The sequence below is a fragment of the Lycorma delicatula genome, chromosome 4, assembly GCF_047948215.1.
Source record: "Lycorma delicatula isolate Av1 chromosome 4, ASM4794821v1, whole genome shotgun sequence".
Taxonomy (NCBI): Eukaryota; Metazoa; Arthropoda; class Insecta; order Hemiptera; family Fulgoridae; genus Lycorma; species Lycorma delicatula.
The window spans coordinates 56,593,865-56,616,102 of record NC_134458.1 but is presented as its reverse complement, the minus strand read 5'-3'; the positions used below and the strand labels follow the sequence as shown (position 1 = coordinate 56,616,102).

Below are 22,238 nucleotides of genomic sequence, written 5' to 3'. Positions count from 1 at the left end.
CTTAATTAGAATAAAATTTTATAGTAGTCGTAATTGTTGAAAGTGTGGAAGTGCTATCTACCTATCTCTAGAACAAACTTTCTTTCGTTTAATTATAGTTATTTATGGATACTTTTATAATTTAGAGTGCATCACTTTTTTCACATTTATTTCTTATTTTGAAATATAAACTTTTGTAATGACATACCAAACCAAATCATACTATAAAATGCTTTTAAAAACCTATTTCAAAATGTTTACATTTGTTTCTGTGACCATCTCTGGTGACTGTTGCTTTCAACTGCTGGCAGATTTTTTATATTAGGTTGACAGTTATTAAGAATGTGGTCACAAAATATGTATGAATTGAGTTGTATTTATTCATTTAGTGTATGTTTTTGTGTATTTCATAGCATTCAGTTGTGTTAAGATGTGGTCTTTTTGGAATGTGGAGAATATTAAGGTCACTGTTAACAAATTTGTGTTTATAAGGTGGTTAGCAGTTGTTGACTCTGTGTTGCTATAGGAGGTTTTTATTTTTATTTGTTTAAAACTGCACCCTGTTTGGCCGATCTAGAACTTTATGTGATCAGCATGGTTTATGTTGGTTACATCAGTGTTTGTTAGGTGTTAATTATTCTGATTTGTATGATTTGTTTGTCATTTTGAAGGCATTTTATATCGACATTTTTATTAATGTAGATATGTGTTTGCCTTCATTTCATTCCACTTTTTACGTTGCCTTCAGTTTTTAACTTGAAAATTGTACGCGATGTTTTTTTTTCAAAATCACCCAGAAAAAATCTTGTGATTTGAATTCAGGAGCCTAGGGGGATAGTTTTTAAAAATTAGAATAATAAAAAATTCAGGGTTTGTGACAACTTTATGTGTGGAGGTGAATGGTGGTAGGTAATGGTATCTAACCATTCACCACTAGATCAACGGGTTGATTTAGTGGTGAACGTGTCTTCGCAGATCAGCCGATTTCAAAGTCGAGAGTTCCAACGTTCAAATTTTATTAAAGGTAGTTACTTTTATATGGATTTGAATACTAGATTGTGGATACCGGTGCTCTTTGGTTGTTGGGTTTCAATTAATCATACATCTCAGAAATGGTTGGCCTGAGACTGTACAAGACTACACTTCATTTACACTCATACATATCATTTTCATTCATCGTCTGTAGTAATACCTGACAGTGATTCCTGGAGGCTAAATAGGAAAAGAAAAGAAGGTAATGGTATCTATCTATTTTCAGATTCTAAAACAGAATTTAATGTAGTTACAGTATTTGGTAAACACGTTTGTTTACAGTATTATTAAAAAAGATCAGTTCATTCATTTTCTTCCATGGCACACCATATATCAATTTTTTCATTGTTTAAAAATGATTCTTGAAATTTGTTTGATTTACACAATTTCAAATTTGGTTTTCAGTATGTTTATCTTGTCACTTAGATGGAATAATGCTTAATTACTGAAACAAACATTTTTGTGCTATTTTAAGGAATGAACTGCCTGCAGTATTTATTCCTTCTAGCTTTATCTGGTTCAAGTTCTTTAACACACAAATTTTGTAAGTTTAAGTCTTGTGGCTCTTTAAAACATTTGGTTTAGTAGTTCTGAACTGAGAAGGCACTTTCTGCTTTAATTTGAAAGGAGACTACAGTTGTTTGTCTTTATTCAACACTGATCTTTAGTAATGAAGATTCATCAGAGATAGATTATCCCCTGCTACCATATTTATCAATAAATGTTTTATACTAAATTCATTTGGCGTACAAGTCTTTGGAAACATATTCCAAAATAATTCTCTTGTCTGTTTAGGAAGTGTATAACAGGTTGTTTCAGATAATGTTATAAAATAAAAAAAAAACTCAGTTCATTGATGAAAAACTTACTTTAATTTTCACAATAAATACTTTACAAAGTGACTGTAGCCTGATTGTTTAATTGAAAGTATGGAATTTTAGGTATTATAGGTGGCATAACAAATTCCTTGTTTATTCTTGTCATCGATACATTGACTTGTGGACCACTTGTTATTTTGAAAGGGATTAGGTGGCTATGCTTTGCTCAATAGGCATTTCAACTGTTAGACTTATTGTACAGACACAGGGAAAAAACAGCCATCAATTGTGACCGCAGGCAGCCCCTCCTTTGGATAACATCAATGCTATTTTATGGATCCAGGCTTGATCAACAAGGACCTAGAGGGTTTCATTCTATTAGGATGGTCAGTTTTCAGTGCTTAACTGAGGTCAGTGATCTCCACTTCTGAAAATAGGATTCTTTAATTTTTTGAAATTTGTTATCGTTTCAACTGGTCAATGTGAAACAGTTTAAAATTATTTTTTCTAAATTAGGCACAGTTAGAGCAGCAGTAGCATGTGGAGGTTGCATTATATAATTTAAAAGAAAAGTAACTTTTTGTATAAGTAATCTGATATAGGTGTTTTCAACTACATTTTATGTTACTGTAGGACCAAGTAGATTAACTTAATACAGGATTGCTTTATTGAAAATTATTGCAAATAACTGATGGCTTAAAAAATATATTAGAACATTTAAAATTATTTTTCTGTAGATAAAAAAATACAGAAATAAATAAGGCCACACAAAGTAATTTTCTGATTTTCTATCACAGGAGGTAGTTAAAAGTTTGTCCAAATGCCATGAAACTTCGGTGATATCAACTTTTTACTCTTTTATTGCTTATGATTTAATAAGTTATTTTTATCAAAAATCCCTCCTTATGTTCAAATTACAATTAAATTTCATTACATCCATTAATCCCATCTTAATTTTGTTAAAACTTTTTGTTTTATTTTTAGCATGACTGTGAAATGAAAATTATTATATACCATACAAGTAGAATTGTGAAAGTAAGTTTTAAGTCAAATGTATATAGATATGAATTGTTTTAAATTTATTGTAAAATGATTATTTGCTTACAAATATGCCTTTTTTTGTAATTTTTTATTAATCATATTGAGTTTAAATTGATATAATCAATTTATATTGATTATATGTATTAATTAATACAATAATTTATATTAATTGAAGTGATTTGTGTGTTAAGAAACTTTTTTAAAGAATGAAGTGTCAGATGCATACTAGTGTTTTATTTAAAAAGTTCTGATACTTTAATATCCTTGTTCCCATTATATTTACTGACTAGCTGCCCTCTTTCCCAAAATAGTTCAGTTATAAGAGACTTATTTATTTAGTTCATAGAAATTTCAATTTTCTTAATATTTTAAAAATTTATTTGTATCAGATCACAAAAACAGATAATTAAACAAGAAGATTCTGTTTCAAATCTTAAATTTTAGTGGTTGATTTATAAACCTAGTAATAAATACTAAGAAAAGAAGTTTCTTTTAAGGGGAATATAATGCAAACTGCAGGTATGGATGACTTGTTAGAAAATTGATATATCAGGTATTTTCAAGTATTGTTTGTTTTATGATCAGTTGTCATTTTACAAAAATATATTTTATTGAATCTTGAACTAATTAGGATTTTGATAGTATTATAATCGAGTGAATTAAAAATAATTTGCATCAAATAATAATGTGAATGATTATTAAACATTTTTCAGTTTGAAATTAGCTTATTTGAAATTAAACCCACTTCAATTATATAAATTCATTTAGTGTGGTTTTACTTCCATTTCATATTAAAAAAAACAATGCTCTAATGGTATTGATTATTTTTTTATCTACTTGAGTGGCTTTGTGAAAGGTATATTCTTGATTTTTACATTTGATATTGGCCTACCTTAACAGTCTTTGGAAGTTTTTTCTGCTTTGAAAAAAAGAAATAACACTAATTTTAGATTGTTTTGTTAATGTTTTAGACCAGGACAAGGCAAGACAGTAGTAATTTGCACAGAGAGTAAAATGTCAATATGTTGCAATTTGCATGTTGCCAAGCTTGCCATATGAATGTTCTTTCACTCCATATATTACTATTTTAGTAAGTGTATGTGGTTGTGTGTACACACGCGTGCACACATGTGTCTGTGATATTATAATGTGTTTGTGTAAATGTGTCTAACACGTGTGCGCATGCATAAGTACACACATGTATACCACCTGAAGAATAGAATATGGTAACTTCACTCTTTATTTCACTCTCTTCTTCCCACTTTGCTAATGTATCCATTCTATTTATCTTCATTTTCTTGTTGAAATTCTCCCAACTTCCCACTCTGTAACAAAGTACTGACTTTCCAAGTTCCTGTAGGTATTCTATTTAACTTCCTTTGTTGCTTCTCCCAGAGATTTGAATGGAAGCAGTTTTGACTGCAGAACATTTAACAGAAGAAGCCAGCATCATAGTATAATGCAAGGAATTAACTCTAGGATTTTTAATACAGTGATTTTCAGTTGTCTTCTGTATTCTAATATCAATGTTCCTGAAGAAATTTCTCCATTTTTGGGAGCGGTTTCCCTATCCCAGGGCAGTAGAGCGGTCTGTAGCTACCATCACTCATCCGCCCTGTGAGGAAGCTGTTATGACTTGTAATAGCAGAATTTGTACCCAGTGGGTAACTTGGTCCATTCATTTGTTAGTCATATATACTAAAAATTGACAATGTATTCAATCGTTGCCCCATCTACCATGGGGAGATGAATAAAAGGATTTTCCCTTCACTGAATATCTGACTTTAAAGGTATTTCCTAGATTCTCTAGTAGAATATATATTTATACATATGTATTACTATAATATAAATTACTATATAGTCTATATTTTAAAATATTAAGAAAAAGTATTTATATATATATATATATATATATATATATATATATATATATATATATATTGTATAATTATATATTTTAAAATATCTTTTCTCTTCAACTAAAAAAAAACCAACTAAAAAGTTTTCCTGCATTTCAAAGAACTATTTGAAAATGTTAAAATTTGTATTCTTAATAAAATATGTTGGTATTTCAGTTACGTTGAAAAATATTTTTGATACGTTTTTTTTTTTTTGTCTTCAGTCATTTGACTGGTTTGATGCAGCTCTCCAAGATTCCCTATCTAGTGCTAGTCGTTTCATTTCAGTATACCCTCTACATCCTACATCCCCAACAATTTGTTTTACATACTCCCAACGTGGCCTGCCTACACAATTTTTCCCTTCTACCTGTCCTTCCAATATAAAAGCGACTATTCCAGGATGCCTTAGTATGTGGCCTATAAGTCTGTCTCTTCTTTTAACTATATTTTTCCAAATGCTTCTTTCTTCATCTATTTGCCGCAATACCTCTTCATTTGTCACTTTATCCACCCATCTGATTTTTAACATTCTCCTATAGCACCACATTTCAAAAGCTTCTAATCTTTTCTTCTCAGATACTCCGATTGTCCAAGTTTCACTTCCATATAAAGCGACACTCCAAACATACACTTTCAAAAATCTTTTCCTGACATTTAAATTAATTTTTGATGTAAACAAATTATATTTCTTACTGAAGGCTAGTTTAGCTTGTGCTATTCGGCATTTTATATCGCTCCTGCTTCGTCCATCTTTAGTAATTTTACTTCCTAAATAACAAAATTCTTCTACCTCCATAATCTTTTCTCCTCCTATTTTCACATTCAGCGGTCCATCTTTGTTATTTATACTACGTTTCATTACTTTTGTTTTGTTCTTGTTTATTTTCATGCGATAGTTCTTGCGTAGGACTTCATCTATGCCGTTCATTGTTTCTTCTAAATCCTTTTTACTCTCGGCTAGAATTACTATATCATCAGCAAATCGTAGCATCTTTATCTTTTCACCTTGTACTGTTACTCCGAATCTAAATTGTTCTTTAACATCATTAACTGCTAGTTCTATGAACTTTGATACGTAGTGATTATATTTTACTCCATATTAAAATGTCAGTAAATCGTGTTTTTATTTCAATAAACATTTTACTGTTATTTGAATATTCTTTTAACATGGATCTGTATGAAGCAATTTCTCTTTCTTGAAAATAATTATTAAAATTTAGTCTGGCCCTGTGTTAACCCGTAAACTGCTTCTCATTACCTGATGGTTATGCAATATCTGGAAGATCAAAATAGTTGTATCCTGGAAAGTCATGGTGTATGAAGTAAGGTGAAAGGATATGGTAAAGCCATATCAACTGAACTGCCTCCTATAATTATCACCAAAGTTGAAAAAACAGGGTACAGTTCACTGCACACTGCTAGTGGCTAATAACGATGACACAGTGCTACTTGTAAAGAATGAAGTATTTAGGCCTCATCATTCAACCCACTGGGTTGTTCTAGTGGTTAACGCGTCTTCCCAAATCAGCTGATTTGGAAAGTCGAGAGTTACAGCGTTCAAGTCCTAGTAAAGCCAGTTATTTTTACATGGATTTGAATACTAGATCGTGGATACCGGTGTTCTTTGGTGGTTGGGTTTCAATTAACCACACATCTCAGGAATGGTCGAACTGAGAATGTACAAGACTACACTTCATTTACACTCATACATATCATCCTCATTCATCCTCTGAAGAATTATCTAAACGGTAGTTACCGGAGGCTAAACAGGAAAAAGAAAGAAGGCCTCATCATTCATCTCAGTTGATGAAGAAGAGGCAGGTGTATGTCGACTGAACCTACCCAACAAAAGGTTTGCCAAATTTATTTTTTCTTGCCAGATTGGCGAGAAAGCATAGTACCCTAACAATAATATATAAAAACAAAAAACAAAATTATTTCCTTGATATAAAAAATCATGAAAGATTTCTTTTGAACTCATAAATCTTATTGAACAAGAAAAAATACTACTTAATTGAAAGAATAAAGAAATAAAATGACAACTCTGCTTTCTAAAATAAACAAAATTCATAAATGTTATTGTGAATAAATTATTAATCAAATGTTTCATCTGTAATCAGTTATGACTCATTCCATAAATTATTTATTTTTTATTAATTGTTTATCTAATTTTAAAACCTTACATTAGACTATAAAATATAATAGACAACACATAATCAAAGTTGTAACAGTGTTTCAGTTGATTCTATATTTATTTTTTTATTGTGAGATTCTGACGGTATAAAAGAAAGAAGAAAATTGCATTGGATATGAAAAAGTGAGCTAATATCACATGAAATTTAATAAAAATTTTTTTAACTTTTAAATAATTTTTAAAGTAATAAAGAAAATTACTTTTCTGATTGGGAAATATAAAATTTCTTCACTAAAATTAAAAAAAAATGTAGAATTAACAAAACAGAACCTGCAAATAAACTGTGCTGCCTCACAAAAATTAAACCTTTCTGAATGTTATTTTGTAAAAGATAAAGACATTTATGATTTGCTCTACTCCTTTGCTATCTGGGAAAATAGATGTACCCAATACTTGGTTTGTGGACATTACAAATGGAAAGGATCCATCTCACTTGGAGATCTGTGGATATAGTAGCGATTTGGTAATAAAAAGCCATATTAACAGATTGTTTTATTTTCTTGAGTAAATTCATTTGTTATGGACATCTGTGCCAAATAGAAAATAATTTCTCATCTCTTGGTTTTAGTCCACGGTATAATAAGGAAGTAATATAGTTGGTTTTTAAAAACTTCTAGTGCAGATATTGTAGAATATTTTATAGTTGTCAGTTACTTCCACATACTACATAATTGTTGAGATGGATCAAGAATTTCTTTAAGGAAGACTGAGTTTGTATTTGGGAGGCTTTTTAGTCTGTGGAAGAAAAGCAGAGTTTGTGTTTGTGTATGCTGCAAATGGTCAGTGAAAAATTGTCAATCAGTTAAGTTGCTGCCTCTGTTCTGGGTGAAGGTACCCACTACTTCATTAGGAATTGTGGATGGAAGGGTCCCACTTTCTAGAGCAGGAGTCTTGAACCATTTTATTTGTGTAGTGTTGTTTTGTGGATTCTGTTTGGGCATGTTGTCATTTTCTCACCATCAATTTTTTTTCTTTATCCTTGATCATGACTTTCCTGGTGGTTTCTGTATGCCTTGACTAGATGCCTTCTGAATCCCCATGATAAATTTATGGGTGCATGATTGAGTGAGTTACTGCACCTTCAGTATTTGTTTCAGATCAGTTTGCAAACGACAGCTTATGTTTGTATTTAGCAAGTTGCTCAGGAGTTGGCTTGTCAGTTGTAATGGAAAAGGAAATAACATCACTGATACTGTTATTGGTATGAGAGAGGGATGCCGTTTCTCTTTGGTATGTTTGTTGTTTTGACAGTGTTTGTGTCACAGTAATTATCTTTCATTTACAAGTAATGTAACAGGTCATTCTTGTAGGAGCTTTGTATATTTATTACAAAATGATTAATCGGTTGTTTTTTTGAAGGCTTGTAAGATTAGTAGAGGAAAATGTTATATTAGTTTTATTATGGAAAATAAACTAAATTTTTGATGTAGAGGTAATTTATTTGTTCCTCCCCTTCCCCCCAAATAACTAGGATTTCTGGTTTCAATAACTGAATCTGGGATAAACAATTTTCTGGTGATCTTTTAAGAACTGTTTACTGTCTTCAGAGAAATGGATTACTGGATGTAGATATTTATAAACTTAAAATTACAAGAAATTATTCTGGTTTATATATTATTATTATTATGTTTCATTCTCCATTGGATGACAGTTTTTTGGTCTGTTGTGAGAGGATCAGATAACTAGAAAAAAATTGTTAAAATTATTGTTTAAATTATATATGTAATTTACTTTATATATAAGTATATAAGATATATATATATATATATATATATATATAAGATATATCTATATCTTAAATATATAGAATTTTTATTCTTTAAATACTCATGTATATATATAAAGAATAAACATTGTGTACTCATACACAATCTTTCATCATTTTAAATTAGTCTAGTGTGTACTTTACATTTAACTCAATCAATATTAAGTAAACATTTATTTTGTCAGTTGTATTGTGAAAGTCTTCAACTTAGTTTGTAACATAAATGGCATTGAGTGTGAGATGTTATGTGAATCTTTTTCCTGGATGTCATGATTATTATATTGATTCTAAAGCTAGTAGAATGATGACACTTCATTAAGTAACAAATGAAGTAACGACACTTCATTAGCTTAGCTTGACAACCTTGTACTGAACTGAATCTATTATTATAGATAGACAGAACTTTTATCTCAAAATGTATTTGTAAAAAAACTGTATGTATAACTTGTAATATCTCTCTCTCTATATATAAAGCCTCTATATATTGCTTTACATATATATACAAAAGTTAAATGCAGAAAATGTTTGTTCTTTTCTACTTCTATGGGGTTGGAATGCCCTAGATGGACTTCATAACTTTGATAGATCTTAGACTATGAAGTAGTTTTGTTTCTCTAATATAACTTACAGATAAATTAATTACTCCAAATTATTATTTTTTTTTTTTACTTAATGCTATTTATAATATATTAGTTAATTCTTTAATTAAACTCTGTTATTCTTTTTAGTTAGATCTTGATGTTTGGATGTACCTGTTCATACTTAAGTAATTAAAAATAATTAATAATTTGAATTGTCTTGAACATTTAATTAAGCAAGATCTACTGCATTAAAAAATTATGCACTGATGTATAGCCTATCAGTCAGCATGTTTCAGTTAAGATTCTCTGATTTTACTGTGTTAACCTCTAAATGATATAAAGCTCTTTATATCCTTTTAAAAATTTCTATTATCTTTAATAATTGTAATATGATTGATATTCCACTAGAAATTGAAGATGTTGCGCAGTAGTTTTTATTTTGTTTACGTCATTGTAAAAAATGTTTTTGGAAAAACATGCTGTAAAAACGATTGAATTAATAACTTTTCATTATTGCGCTACCTTAATTTGGTATTTGTTTTTATGTGATAATTGTTCATTATGCAAGATTGAGATTCCATATTGAGCATTGTTTAATAAATATTTGTCAGCATTTTTTCTTTTTTGCTTCTTGGTTGTGTAGTTAGTGATTAATTTGTCCATTTGATGCAGTAATGTGAATAGTAGTATCTTAATGAAAATTCATTTGTAAAATACATAGAATTGTATCAAATTCAATCTTTTCACATTTTTTGTTGTCAATGTAAAATTATTCTTTAGCTCTTTCCGTAAAAAAAATTAATGTATAATAAATTATGTTTATTTAGTTTTTAAAGTGTAGAATTTATTTTTGCGTTAGTAGTTTTTCTGTTTATTGCAATCATAAACTTGATGTAAAAGTTATCATTTTTGTATCCATCTTATAAAGTATATATAAAAATCTGGTTTATTTTTATGACACATTAATTGTAACTACAGTACAGCCCTGCTATAATGCGGCTTGATGTACTGCAGATGTGGATATAATGTGGATTATAACCTGTCCCCCAAAAAATATCTGAAAAAATAAAATAGGACGAAGAAATGCTAGTCACCTTACCACTGTCTTCGATATCAGTGTAAAACCCACCATAAATCCTTTGAAATTAACAATACACTTCTAATATAACATCTGTCAAATAGTCAATTAGACCAATTATATAATTAATTTGACCAGTTGGTCAAATAGACCAATTTTAAAGCCTTGGCATTCCCAAAAACATGATTCAATAAAACTAAACTATGATTCTAATTCAGTAATAGGAGAAATTCATATGATATACTGCACATGACTCATTTCCTGTAACAGCGATAAGACTATCAATGTGGTGCCTGTTCAAGACACAGTATACGGTATCTGAGTGTTATTACGTATTGTGATTTATTCTGAGCTGCTTTTACTGTGTTTATCAGTATCATTAAGTTTTATTATGTTGGTTAATTTATTAGATTTTGTAGTGTTTGTGTTTGCCTAACATGTTGTCTAAACAAAGAACATATTCTGTAAAGGAAAAATTAGAAATTATTGAAAAGGTTAAGGCAGGTCATTCGAAAGCCAGTTTATTCCAGGAATTCGGTATGCCTGAAGGTATTATACGTGTTTGGGTGAACGAAGAAGATAAATTGCGTTTTTTATTGATTTGGTAGATGAAACAGTTGGACTTGATAGCAAAACGGTTAGGCTTCGGTGATGTTAATGTTGTAGATGAGTGTATTTACCTTTGGTTTTTGCAAAAATGGAGTGAAGGAGCTATCAGGCACTAAATTTTCATGAACAGATTAACAATGGTGAAGAATTCAGTGCTTCTCACGGTTGGTTATTGCGATGGAAAATCCGTCCTGGCATAGGCCAAGTAAATGTCGAAGGAGAACCTCATTCAGCAGATGTGACAGCAGCCATACATTTTTCACAAACAATATTACAATCAGTTATAGAAGAGAATAACTTCAGTGATGAACAGTTGTATAATTGTGATGAAACTGCTTTGTATTATAAACTATTGCCAACAAAAACATTAGATGCAAAGCAGGCACCAAATAAGTCTGGTATGAAAATGAACAAAGAAAGGGTAACTTTTCTTTTGTGTGCCAATAAGTCAGAAAGTTATAAATTGAAGCTGTTGCTCATTGGCAAGTATGCCAGTCCACGTTGCTTCGAACACATTAATATAAATTCATTACTGGTTATTTTTAAAAATAGTAAAAAATGCTTGGATGACATGTAATATATTTTTCTAACGTGGTTTAACGACGAATTTGTGCCTTGTGTTAAAAATTATTTACGAGTCCAAAAATTGGAAGAAAAAGCTTTATTACTTCTTGACAGTTGCCCTGCTCATTCGTCTACTGACTTGCTGAAATCTAAAGATGGGAAAAGAATTGCAATGTTTTTACCCAAGAAAAACGATTGATCCAACCATTAGACTGAGGAGTTATTCGGGCATTTAAAGCTTATTATAAATGAGAGCCAGTGACTGCTTTCATTAACTCAAAATTACAAGTAACAGAATCTCTTAAAACTGTGTCATTAAAAGCGTTGTATACAGCGCTGGAACAGCATGGAGTAATTATAATTTTATTACAATTAAAAATTGTTGCTTGGTATTACCACAGGGTAATACAGAAGACATTAAAACAGGAAATGTTCATATTTTTACTGATGATCAAGAACTGGAATTGTCATATTCAACTAGGCAAGAATTTTCTGTAAGTGATCTCAGTGAGTGGGTTCAAGCAGACAATCAAACACCCATTGCCCATTACAGGATTGATGAAGAAATTGTAAACTCGGTTCTATAACCTAACGATAATTTGTCAGAGGAAGAAGGGGAAAGTGTTGCAGAGGTTGCTGTTACAGAGAGGTCTACATCCTCAATAAAAGATGTTCTGGAAAATATAAATAGTGTAATAACATGAATGGAGCAACAAAGTGATAGTAATGATCATAATTTATTGCATTTACAAAATGTAAAGTCATATATTATAAAGAAGAAACATACAACTGCGAAACAAAAAACAATAACTTCTTATTTGAAAAAATAATTTACATTCAAAGAAAAAATATTGTATCTTCTGCACTTAGCTTGTTTCTATGTAAGTACACATTATACTGTATTGGCATTTTCTATTAAACTATTATTGCTTGATTTTTGTCTACTTTTTAATTGATCCCGTTAGTGATTTAAAATTTATTTCTCGAAATAGTGGTCAATTTATAACATGGGGGTCATGTAAGTCCCCTGATAACTGCGTTATAGCAGGGTTACACTGCATATTATTATGGTTTGTATGTCATATAGTGAGAATATAGTGAGTGTATACTTTTTAGTATAATTGTGTTTGTTTCCTTAATAAAGATAATATAATGCTCAAAGGTATTATTTAGCTATTTGACAATAAAATTATTTAATGATAAAAAATCATAATTACATGAACGAGTTGAGGTGCACTGTACTTTTGAGCTATTCTTTGGGAAGGGTTTGTGGTAATTATAATTTAAAAAAAAAGTGTGTGTGTAAGATTTAAAAAAAATGTCATTTTTTATCAGGCAGTCAGTTGCCTTAACACTGAAAGAAAATCTTTAAAGTAAGGTTTGGGTCCTTTTCAATATGTCTGGTGGTTTTAGATTGGTGTCCTGGGATGAAGGCTATATTTAATCAGTAACTATGTTTTATCTGTAAAGTTGTGTTCTTGGTGTTCAGGAACAAAGATGAGTTTACTATTTAACTGATTCGGTATGTTAAATTGCAGGGTGTGGTTTTACTGCAGATGTATGCTAATGATGATTTAATAATGGTGATTCAAGATTTTATTGTAAAAGATTAGTTAAGTGTGCAGTGTAATAACTCTATAAAGAATAATAGTAACAATAATAATAAGTTAATACTTTCTTTCATAAATATATAATTTAAATTTTACTTATTCATTTTGTACATATTTTTCCTAAATAGTAACATCAGTATTATCATAAGCTAAATTGCCTACCCAAAAATTTGCCTTGGGTATAGGTACCCTCTTAAAAACTGTATTTTGACAATTAATGCACAATTAACAATTATTAACATTATTGACAATTAATGGCAGGGCAAATCAAATATCCCTCATCCTAGAACTATATAATCTGACTTCTTCCTTACTAGAACTGTCTTTATATATATAAAATGGGCTTAATTTGATCAAGTACAAAATCCAGTTGCTGAATTTTGTTAGTTATTTTCAACCAATAAATGTTAATATCATTATTTCTTAACTCTACCGACATCTGAACATAGAGAAGTTTTGGTTGTTAAAATTAATCACAGTAATGGTACGAAATTTATAACAAGCATAAGTATAGCATAAATCTGTTATCATCTCTTTTACATAATTTATTTTTTAACAATAAGACGATGGACACACTAAAAACATTTTAAACATATTTTATTATTATGCTAACTATGAATGTGTTGAAAAACTGTACAGTTTATTTGTTATTGGAAACTATAACACAGTAGAGATGCTATTTTTAAACTTGCCTTGACCTGTTGTAAATATAAATTTCTCCATAAATATGATACTAATTTTAGTATAAAGCTCTTTGGTTTAAAATTTCTTTTTTATGAATTTATTTAAGAAATGTTTATTATAGTATTGCTTTTAAAATAATTTTTAATCAAATTCTGTTGGAAAAAGCAATATTTTTGTATGGTTGATAAGTTTCAATGTGTCACTAAATTGTCTAAAATTATTAAATTAAAAAAAAAATTATCCTACCTCTAAGGGACTAATGCTCCAATGCTGTAATAATTATAGTTTCTGAAATTAAATTTAATAATACAGAACTAGAAGTAAACTGAAAAGAGGTTGTACTGTGTCAGAGTAATTTTCCCTGCTAAATTTTTTTTAAAAATGTCTGCTGTAAGTACTGGAGTTCTGTCTTAAAAAGTATCTTCTAAACTTTCCTTAATTGTTAAAAAGAATTTAAAAACTAGTTATACCTTTTTGAAAAATTGACTACTAAGATGTTACTCTCAAAATTTCTGCAGTATGCATTTACCTAACCAAACTACATGATTGGAAACTACCAAACATATTTATCTGCTTTCATGATGTTCAAGAAACCTGTTTATTGAACATGACTTCAGTTGTACTTTTTTCCTTTTATTTTCAAGATACTACTCCTTGATATTTTTCAAGAGTTAAGAAACTGTTGAGTTGTAAGAGAATGTAGGTTGTGATTTTGAGGAGGACCTTCCCACATTTTATGATATTTAGTTTGTGTTAGTGTTATGTGATTTATTTTATTTATTTATTGTTTCAGTGAGAAATGGACGATGAATATCCTAATAGCATCCAGTCTACCAGTACTCAATCATTATTTCATGTTCGAGCTAGTGAACTTTATCCTAAACGTACGCTTCATAAAGAACATGATTTTCTAACGCCATCTTTTGTCCCTTTATGCGGTGAAGCTATTGAATATCTAGGACAGGCGTCTGAAGGAGTTTTGGCATTATCAAATTATCGACTGTATCTTCAACTTAATGATAAGGATATTTATTATAATATACCATTAGGTCTTGTAGACCATGTTGAAGTAAGAGATCTTGTTTACCTTCATATAACTTGCAAAGATGCTCGAACTTGCAGGTGTGTATCGTATTATCATTTTTATTTCAGTTATATCTATTTCCTTGTCTGTTGTGAAATTTTTTATCATTTTTTGTGTTTAAAAAAGTTATTTTCTACTTTTTATACTCATTGCGTAAGTTTTTTTAATGCATCATTTGATGATTATAGAGGGGATGAGCTAGGATGTGAGGTTTTCATGATTTGTAGTCGAGAGCCTTATGAAAGAGAACTGAATTGACTACTTAAGCACTGGAGAAATGGCTATACTGCTACAATTCTAGTTTAAAATATTCATCTACAAACCATTTGCAATTATGTTATTTACTAAGAACTCCACACCATTCACATCACTGTGGTAGTATAATCAACAACTCTGTTACTCTCACAGATTCTGCTCTCATTTTCTGGTAGTTTGATTACAAATCTTTCTATTACTTCAATATTTATTATTAGAATCCAGTAAAAGTACATTATTCTTATCAGAAATTCATTTTAGATTAGTCCTAATCATATCCGTTGGATTTAAACCTGAATGATAGAGGAAAGTTGAACACTATGTCATTATCTGTTTTCTATACAGTGATAATCTTTTTTATTTAATTTTATGAGTTTATAAAATTCAGTTTTATATATTCTGTCAAAAGGAATGTTATTGTTTATTCAGTTGATCATGTCATATGTTTTTGATGAAGTGATAGGAGCTACATTTATTTTTAAATGTGATGTGATGCATTATCTAAAACCAAAACTGGCTGGATTTGTTAATTAGGTATTAATTTTTTTTCAGCTGATGTTTATAATTTTTGTACTTCTTCACATTTTGGCCATCGCTAGATGTTTGAACCGATTTAAAAATAAGCAATTCATTGTTAACAAAACCATTCACCACCTAGATGAACAATTATTCCAGATTTCTTTCTTGAAACTGGTGCTAGTAAGCTGTAAGTGTAGTCTGAATTATCAATTACAGAATAAGGTGTGATATGGGAGTAGTGTATATGTATTTCACCTGTATATATGATCCTACGTTCCTTTGTGTATCATTCTAATAAGTGAAGATAAAATGATCTCTTTATTTATATCAGATTTTTATGGTGAAATATTTTATTTTAATATATAAAATATTTCACCATACAGCACCGTAAAATATTTTATGCCGTCAAAGACTTTTTCACCTGAATCCTACATTTTTTGTTTATCTTTCATAGAGATCATTGCCTGCCCTTGAAATTTATTTTTATCTTTTAAAATGGGAAGTACAGCTTTAATGTTTGGGTTTTAACATTTGGGAAACTCATTAATATTATCAAGCACTGTACACTTGCCAAAATTATAAATGGCTGTTATTGTTTTTTTCTGCAATCATTTTCTGTGAGGCCTACAAGCATTGCCCCAGTGCTGTATGTTATTTTTAGTTTTTTTCAGAATTCTTTGCACACATCTAGAATTCCCATTATTGATGCTACTTTCTCTTGGACATTTTTAGTAATACAGTCCCTTGGGGTTTCCTTCTTTTTTATAAATTAAAAAATAAAAAATAAATTGCCTTCTTTGTCTATGAATTACTTTACTCTTATCAATTTTCATGTTCTTTTTTTCATTTATATACATAGTATATATATTATATGTATATGTAAACGAATTCAACAAATAACTTTTAAATTTCTAACAAACCATATAAACAATGGATTGTACAAGTATCATTAAAATAAAAATTCTGATGAAAATTGTCAAATCACTTGTTAGAATGAAATATATAATTATAAAAATGTCAGTAAATGTTACTCTACTGGGATGTATGTGGTAAAGGAGGATGTGTCAGGTCTCAGCCCGCTGTGTATACTAATTTGGTTATTACTATATCATTTATATTTGCTTTAATTATTAACCGGTTCATGTTTTTAATGAGATTCAGAAATTTCCCATGTGTAATAAATTTCTTGTGTTATATCATAAATGGTCTTAACATAATATTTTTAGAGTATAGTTAGTAGAGACTTTATTTAAATTTAAATGAAAACAGTGGATTAGTTTTAAAAAAATTATTCCTTAAATCGTTTATTGTACTCATTTAGGTTGTTATTTTAGTTACTAATAATTTATTTTATGTTAATTATAGCTTATTTATTAATTCTATTAATTACAGTTTTATAATTTTATCTTAGATAGTTATTATTGTATGTTACATGACTTTAATTAACTTCAGAAAAAAATTTTCAAAAAACTTTTAACAGTAAAAAAATTATAATTTTTCTAGTTTTTACCAGGCCAGTTTTAATAGTCCTTTTATTGATAGAAGGATTTTTATGCAGTTTGCAATCAACAAAAGATAGTTCAATCAGACACAGATCAGGTAATCAGATTAGACACAGTTAATGCTTGTATTTTTTTAAAGCTCTGCTGTTATATTCATTCTGTGACTGTAGTTAATAATCTATCTCTGAACTTTAATTTACATTGTGTTTTAAATGATTATAACCTTCTTTTTATGCAGATGTAGATCTACTTTAATGATATAATGATGTAGATATTTAATAATAAAAAGTAAAAATACATAAAATGCAAGGAAATGTCCATGAAAGATTACATTTATTGAAATCCAGTATAGATTAATTGACAGAATGCTAATAGTTAAGCCATATTTAATAAACTGGTACCTATAGATCACCAAAGTTAAACAGTGTTTAGTTAAAGCTAATGTATTTGAAAAAACACTTTGAAAAAACAGTTGACAGGTTTACAGTGTTTGCAGTTTTTGGGTGGTCATGATTAAATTGTTTTCCTATTAATATTTTTCTGATCTTTTAATTAACCATGTATAATAAATAACATTAAATTAAGGTATCTGTTAAGAAAGAAACTGGAACTGGATCCTTTGTAATTTGTTCAAGCTTGTAAACATGGTATGAGGTATTGGTATTAAACGATAACTAGTTTTTTTTTTTTTTATTAGTTGTTGGATAAAGTTCATACTTTTTCATTCTGTTGTATATTATATGTTTTTAAATTATAATGTGATGGTTTGAATACTTGTGTATTTCAAACATTGCTATGGGAGAGAAAGAAGATCCTTATCAAAAATGTTGTCATTGGGAATTGGGTTTTAAAATAAAATTAATTAGAATGAAGATATCTGTCATGAAGGTTAAGTAGCTTCTGAAGTATTAGTTTATACAACATATAATTTCATTTTAAAACCAAATTAATATGTTATTAGAATATTTCTTTCCAAAAGTAAAGTAGATTATGTAAAGAGCAGGACCAAAATTATCAGAATTTATATTAAAATTCAAAGGAAATGTTAAAAATATGTTTACGTTCATTATTCAGGTTCTTTTATAAACATCTTTTCAATTTTACACAATTTTAACTTTACTATCAATGTTTCTATATGAACTCTCACATGTTAAGAAATCATATTATCTGTTCCATGTAATTTAAATGAGACATTGCTTTTACAGATGCTATAGTAATGTTATTATTGTTGTTCGTGTTTTGTGTCATGAAGTAGAAATATTTATATAAGTTTTTTCTAATTCCCATGACTAACTTTGATGTAAGCAGATTTCTCTTTTGCATAAGTTTTCTTGGCTGTGTGTTTGATGTGTTAATTACTTTGTTTGTTCGTCTTTTTAATTTTGCATAAATAACAAAATTCTACAACATTTGGTGTTTCTCATTTCTTAATTTAACTCCTCATTATCTTCTTTTTACTTTTGTGTTGTTCATTATCAAATGAATTTCTCTCCCAGCAGTGAATACCTTCTGCTCATTATCTATTAAAATCTTAACATGTTAATTTTCTGTCCTGGACTGTTCTGCTGTCAAAAGTTTTGTTTACTTCATTGATTTTTTCATGTACAGATTAAAGAAAAGCATAGATAGGCCACATCCTTCTTTAGCTCGTCTGTATTCTACTGGTTGCCTTTCTTTGTTTTCTACTTTTATTATTGCTAATTTATTTGCTCAGATTATAGATAACCTTTTTGATATTTCAGTTCTGTTTTCTATTAATCTTAAGTATCTGTTCTACTCTTTATCGTCAAAAGTTTTTTCAAAATCATTAATTGCTATTTATATAATTTTATTTTTCTTCAATCTGCCTTTTAAAATTAATATACTTTCTACCTCTTGTTCTGTTCTTCCATAGATAATTCTAGTTAATATTCTGGAATATTAAAGTAAAGATGTCAATGTATTTTAAAGCTTAATAACTAACATCATGATTGTTATCACATTTATCTGTTTCAGTTTTCTTTGGCAAGTTAAAAGTAGTACTTTTATTGAAAACAGAGGATATTTCTCCAGTCTTATAAATATTGCCTACAATGTCATTCAAGTTGTAATTTAACCAAGCAGATTGTAATTCAAATTGCATATTAATATTTCTTAAAGCTTTAATTCTGTTTAAATCTTTCAAAGCTTTGTTGAATTCAGATGATAGTGCAGTCTCCTTGAAATTCATCATAAGTTCCTCTTTCCTCCTTAGACGTTTTATTAGATAACTTTCCGTGCAAGTAGTTTTCAATATATTACTACCATCTATTAGCTTTCTTCTCTATCTTTTACCTGGATCTCTGATGTTATTTTACTTTGGCTTCATTTTCTAAGGTTTTTATTCATTTTTTGGTACAATTTTGTTACATTTGTGTTGTAATTACAATATTTTCATGGTTGAATGAAGGAGAGGTTATATTTTTCCTTCAACTGTTGTTTTATTCTACTTTGCACTTTAAAATAATTTAATCTCGATTATTTAATTTTTTTCTAAATCCCATTTACTACTGATTCTGCTTTTGCAGTTAACTCATAGGCCTAAGCAAATGATATCATTAGATTTTAACTTCATATCTCTCTCTTTTAGTTTGGTCTGTATCCCATTTCTTTATTCTGAACTTTTTTTTTAATTTCCTTAACTACATTTATAATTTGATTTATATATATATATAGTAACTGTGCATATACTTAAGGTTCCATTTCTGTTCAATTTTTTTATTTAGAATAATGGTCTACACTTAACTATGCATTTTAAAATGACTATGGAAAACATTAGTGTTTAATTTAGAGCAATTTTATTTTTAATTATATTACTCATATTTCAGATGTTCCTTTGCATCAAGTGAGCTGTGTCTTGACTGGTTGCGTCGAATTGTAAAAGCAATTACACCTCCAAAAAATAAAGACGAAGTATTTGCTTTTGCATATTTTGCCTGGGCTGGTGAGGAACTAGGAGAAGAAATGTCATTAAGACTGGGTAAAGATTCATATTCTTCTGCCGAACAAACATTTCAGTCAGAGGTTGGTTTTATATTTGAGTAATAATTACTATAATGTAAGCGATTTGATCTTGTTTAAGAGTTGTAATAATTTGAATGAATTCCTGGAAAAATCCTGTTTAGTCTTCTTGAAAAATCATTTATATTTTTATAACTAATATTTTTATGGTTATGTTTGAAATACTATATTTACATCTAGCATACTTTTCTTAATACTTAGAAGTGTTGATAAAGTGTAGGCAAAGATGACTGAAAATTTTGTGAAGTAAGCCTTATTAAAAGTATTTGATTTTATAACTTGGTTTGGAAAAGTTTACATTTTGAGTTATGAAAATATTATTAATAACAATAACAATATTATTAATATTATTAATATAATTAATTATAATATAATTAATATTATTAATAATAACAATATTATTAATTTTGTAACCGCAGTTACAAAATGATAAAATAAAATTGGTTTGTGTGTGTGTATTTTGATATTATATTTGAATTTTGTGAAAATTCAAGTATTTCATCAACATATTGAACACTGCGCTAATTAAATTAAAAAAATAACAATTTAACCGCCAAAACACAGCAACAGAAAACCCCCCAAAAAAACTAATACCAATAGTCAACTTTCATGGAATCCCTCAATATCAGTCGTTACACAATTCTATAATAATAAAAAATAAAAAAACTTTTGTGGTTAGAGTGTTTATGTTTTCTAAATTTTTAGGTTTTCTGTTTTTTTTTTTAGGTTTCTCTTTTTGTTTTGGTGGTTAAGTTGTTATTTTTTGAATATATATATATATATATATTTATTTTATGAGCAGATAAATATTTAAATCCACCTTACCTATCACACTTACCTATCTCTCTGTAGTGCTTTCAGAAGTTTCTCCCATCACCAGCAGACCAATTTTTATAAAATATACATAGTTATAAGTAAAATGTATAGTTAAAAATATAGTTATTTTTTTTAAAAACATAACTAAAATTTTAAAATCATTAGTGTGTACATACGTTGTAAAATTTAAAACTTTGTACTTCGGTAAGATAAAGAACATATTATTATCTTTTATGACCACATAGGATCACTTTAGTCAGTCCATTATCAGAGTCTCTTTGATGGGACTGTTTGGGCCTTGCGATCCTCCCAGTACTTTTTCATATGTTCTGATTTTTGTGCCCTTTCTAGTGTTGATAATTTTCATATTGTGAGTTTTTCTTGTGAGTGTGAAGCGAGTGTTTTTGTTCTTGATTTTCTTGTTTAATTTTATCTCATCTGTGGTGTCTTCTGGTGTAAGGCTAATTTCCTTCAGATCCTCTCTTATTTCTCTGATTCATCTGCATCTTGTCTTGGTGTTTTTCGAATCAAGATTGTACTGTACTAGCTGTTTCAGAAGTCTTGAATTTTGCATCCTCATGATACATCTAAAGAATCCTCGTCTCCTCTTTTGCATGGTATCAGTGATGAATTCCAACTCTTTGTATACAACTTTGTTGGGCACAGTCCACTGCTGCCATTCTCTCTGGTACTTTTTATTGATGCCGGTTCTTCTAATTCTCATTTTGATTTTCTGGAGTCTGTCTTTGATTGTTCCTTCAGATGGAAGAGTGTTTCTGCTGCATAAGTGGCATCGGGTTTTACAACCTTGTTGTAATGTCTTATTTTTGTATTTATTGATAGGTATTTTTTACTGTAAGTGTACCAGGTTAATTTTTGAGCTTTAGCTAGTTTGTTTCTTCTTATTTGGATCAAGGTTTTTTTGTAAGGTTGTTTATTATTATTTCTCTGAGGTATTTAAATTGGGTTACTATTTTGATTTTATTACTGTTTACTTCTTTTAATCCTGTTGGGTTTTGGGGCGTAGTTTCTGTCTTTTCAAATGATATTATGAGGCCAATTTTATTTGCAATATTTTGAAGTTCTAATATCTGTGATTTAGCTTCATTGATGTCATTTGCTAGCAGTGCCAAGTCGTTGGTGAAACCAAGACAGTTTGTTTTGATT

General features: G+C 29.0%; 1 protein-coding gene across 7 annotated transcripts in view; it reads left to right on the top strand.

The window, feature by feature from the left end:
* Positions 1-22,238, top strand: part of LOC142323412 (phosphatidylinositol-3,5-bisphosphate 3-phosphatase MTMR4) — a 64,130-nt gene that overhangs the window by 4,044 nt on the left and 37,848 nt on the right. For 5 of the 7 annotated variants that reach the window (XM_075362998.1, XM_075363000.1, XM_075362997.1 and 2 more), the window contains exons 2-3: positions 14,650-14,978; positions 20,063-20,258. In XM_075362998.1, coding sequence (XP_075219113.1) covers positions 14,656-14,978; positions 20,063-20,258 — 519 coding nt within the window. In that variant the 5' untranslated portion in view covers positions 14,650-14,655. Of the gene's footprint in view, positions 1-12,421; positions 12,444-14,649; positions 14,979-15,762; positions 15,902-20,062; positions 20,259-22,238 lie in introns of those variants that run through there. The other 2 variants (XM_075362996.1, XM_075363002.1) reach the window with 2 other exon arrangements.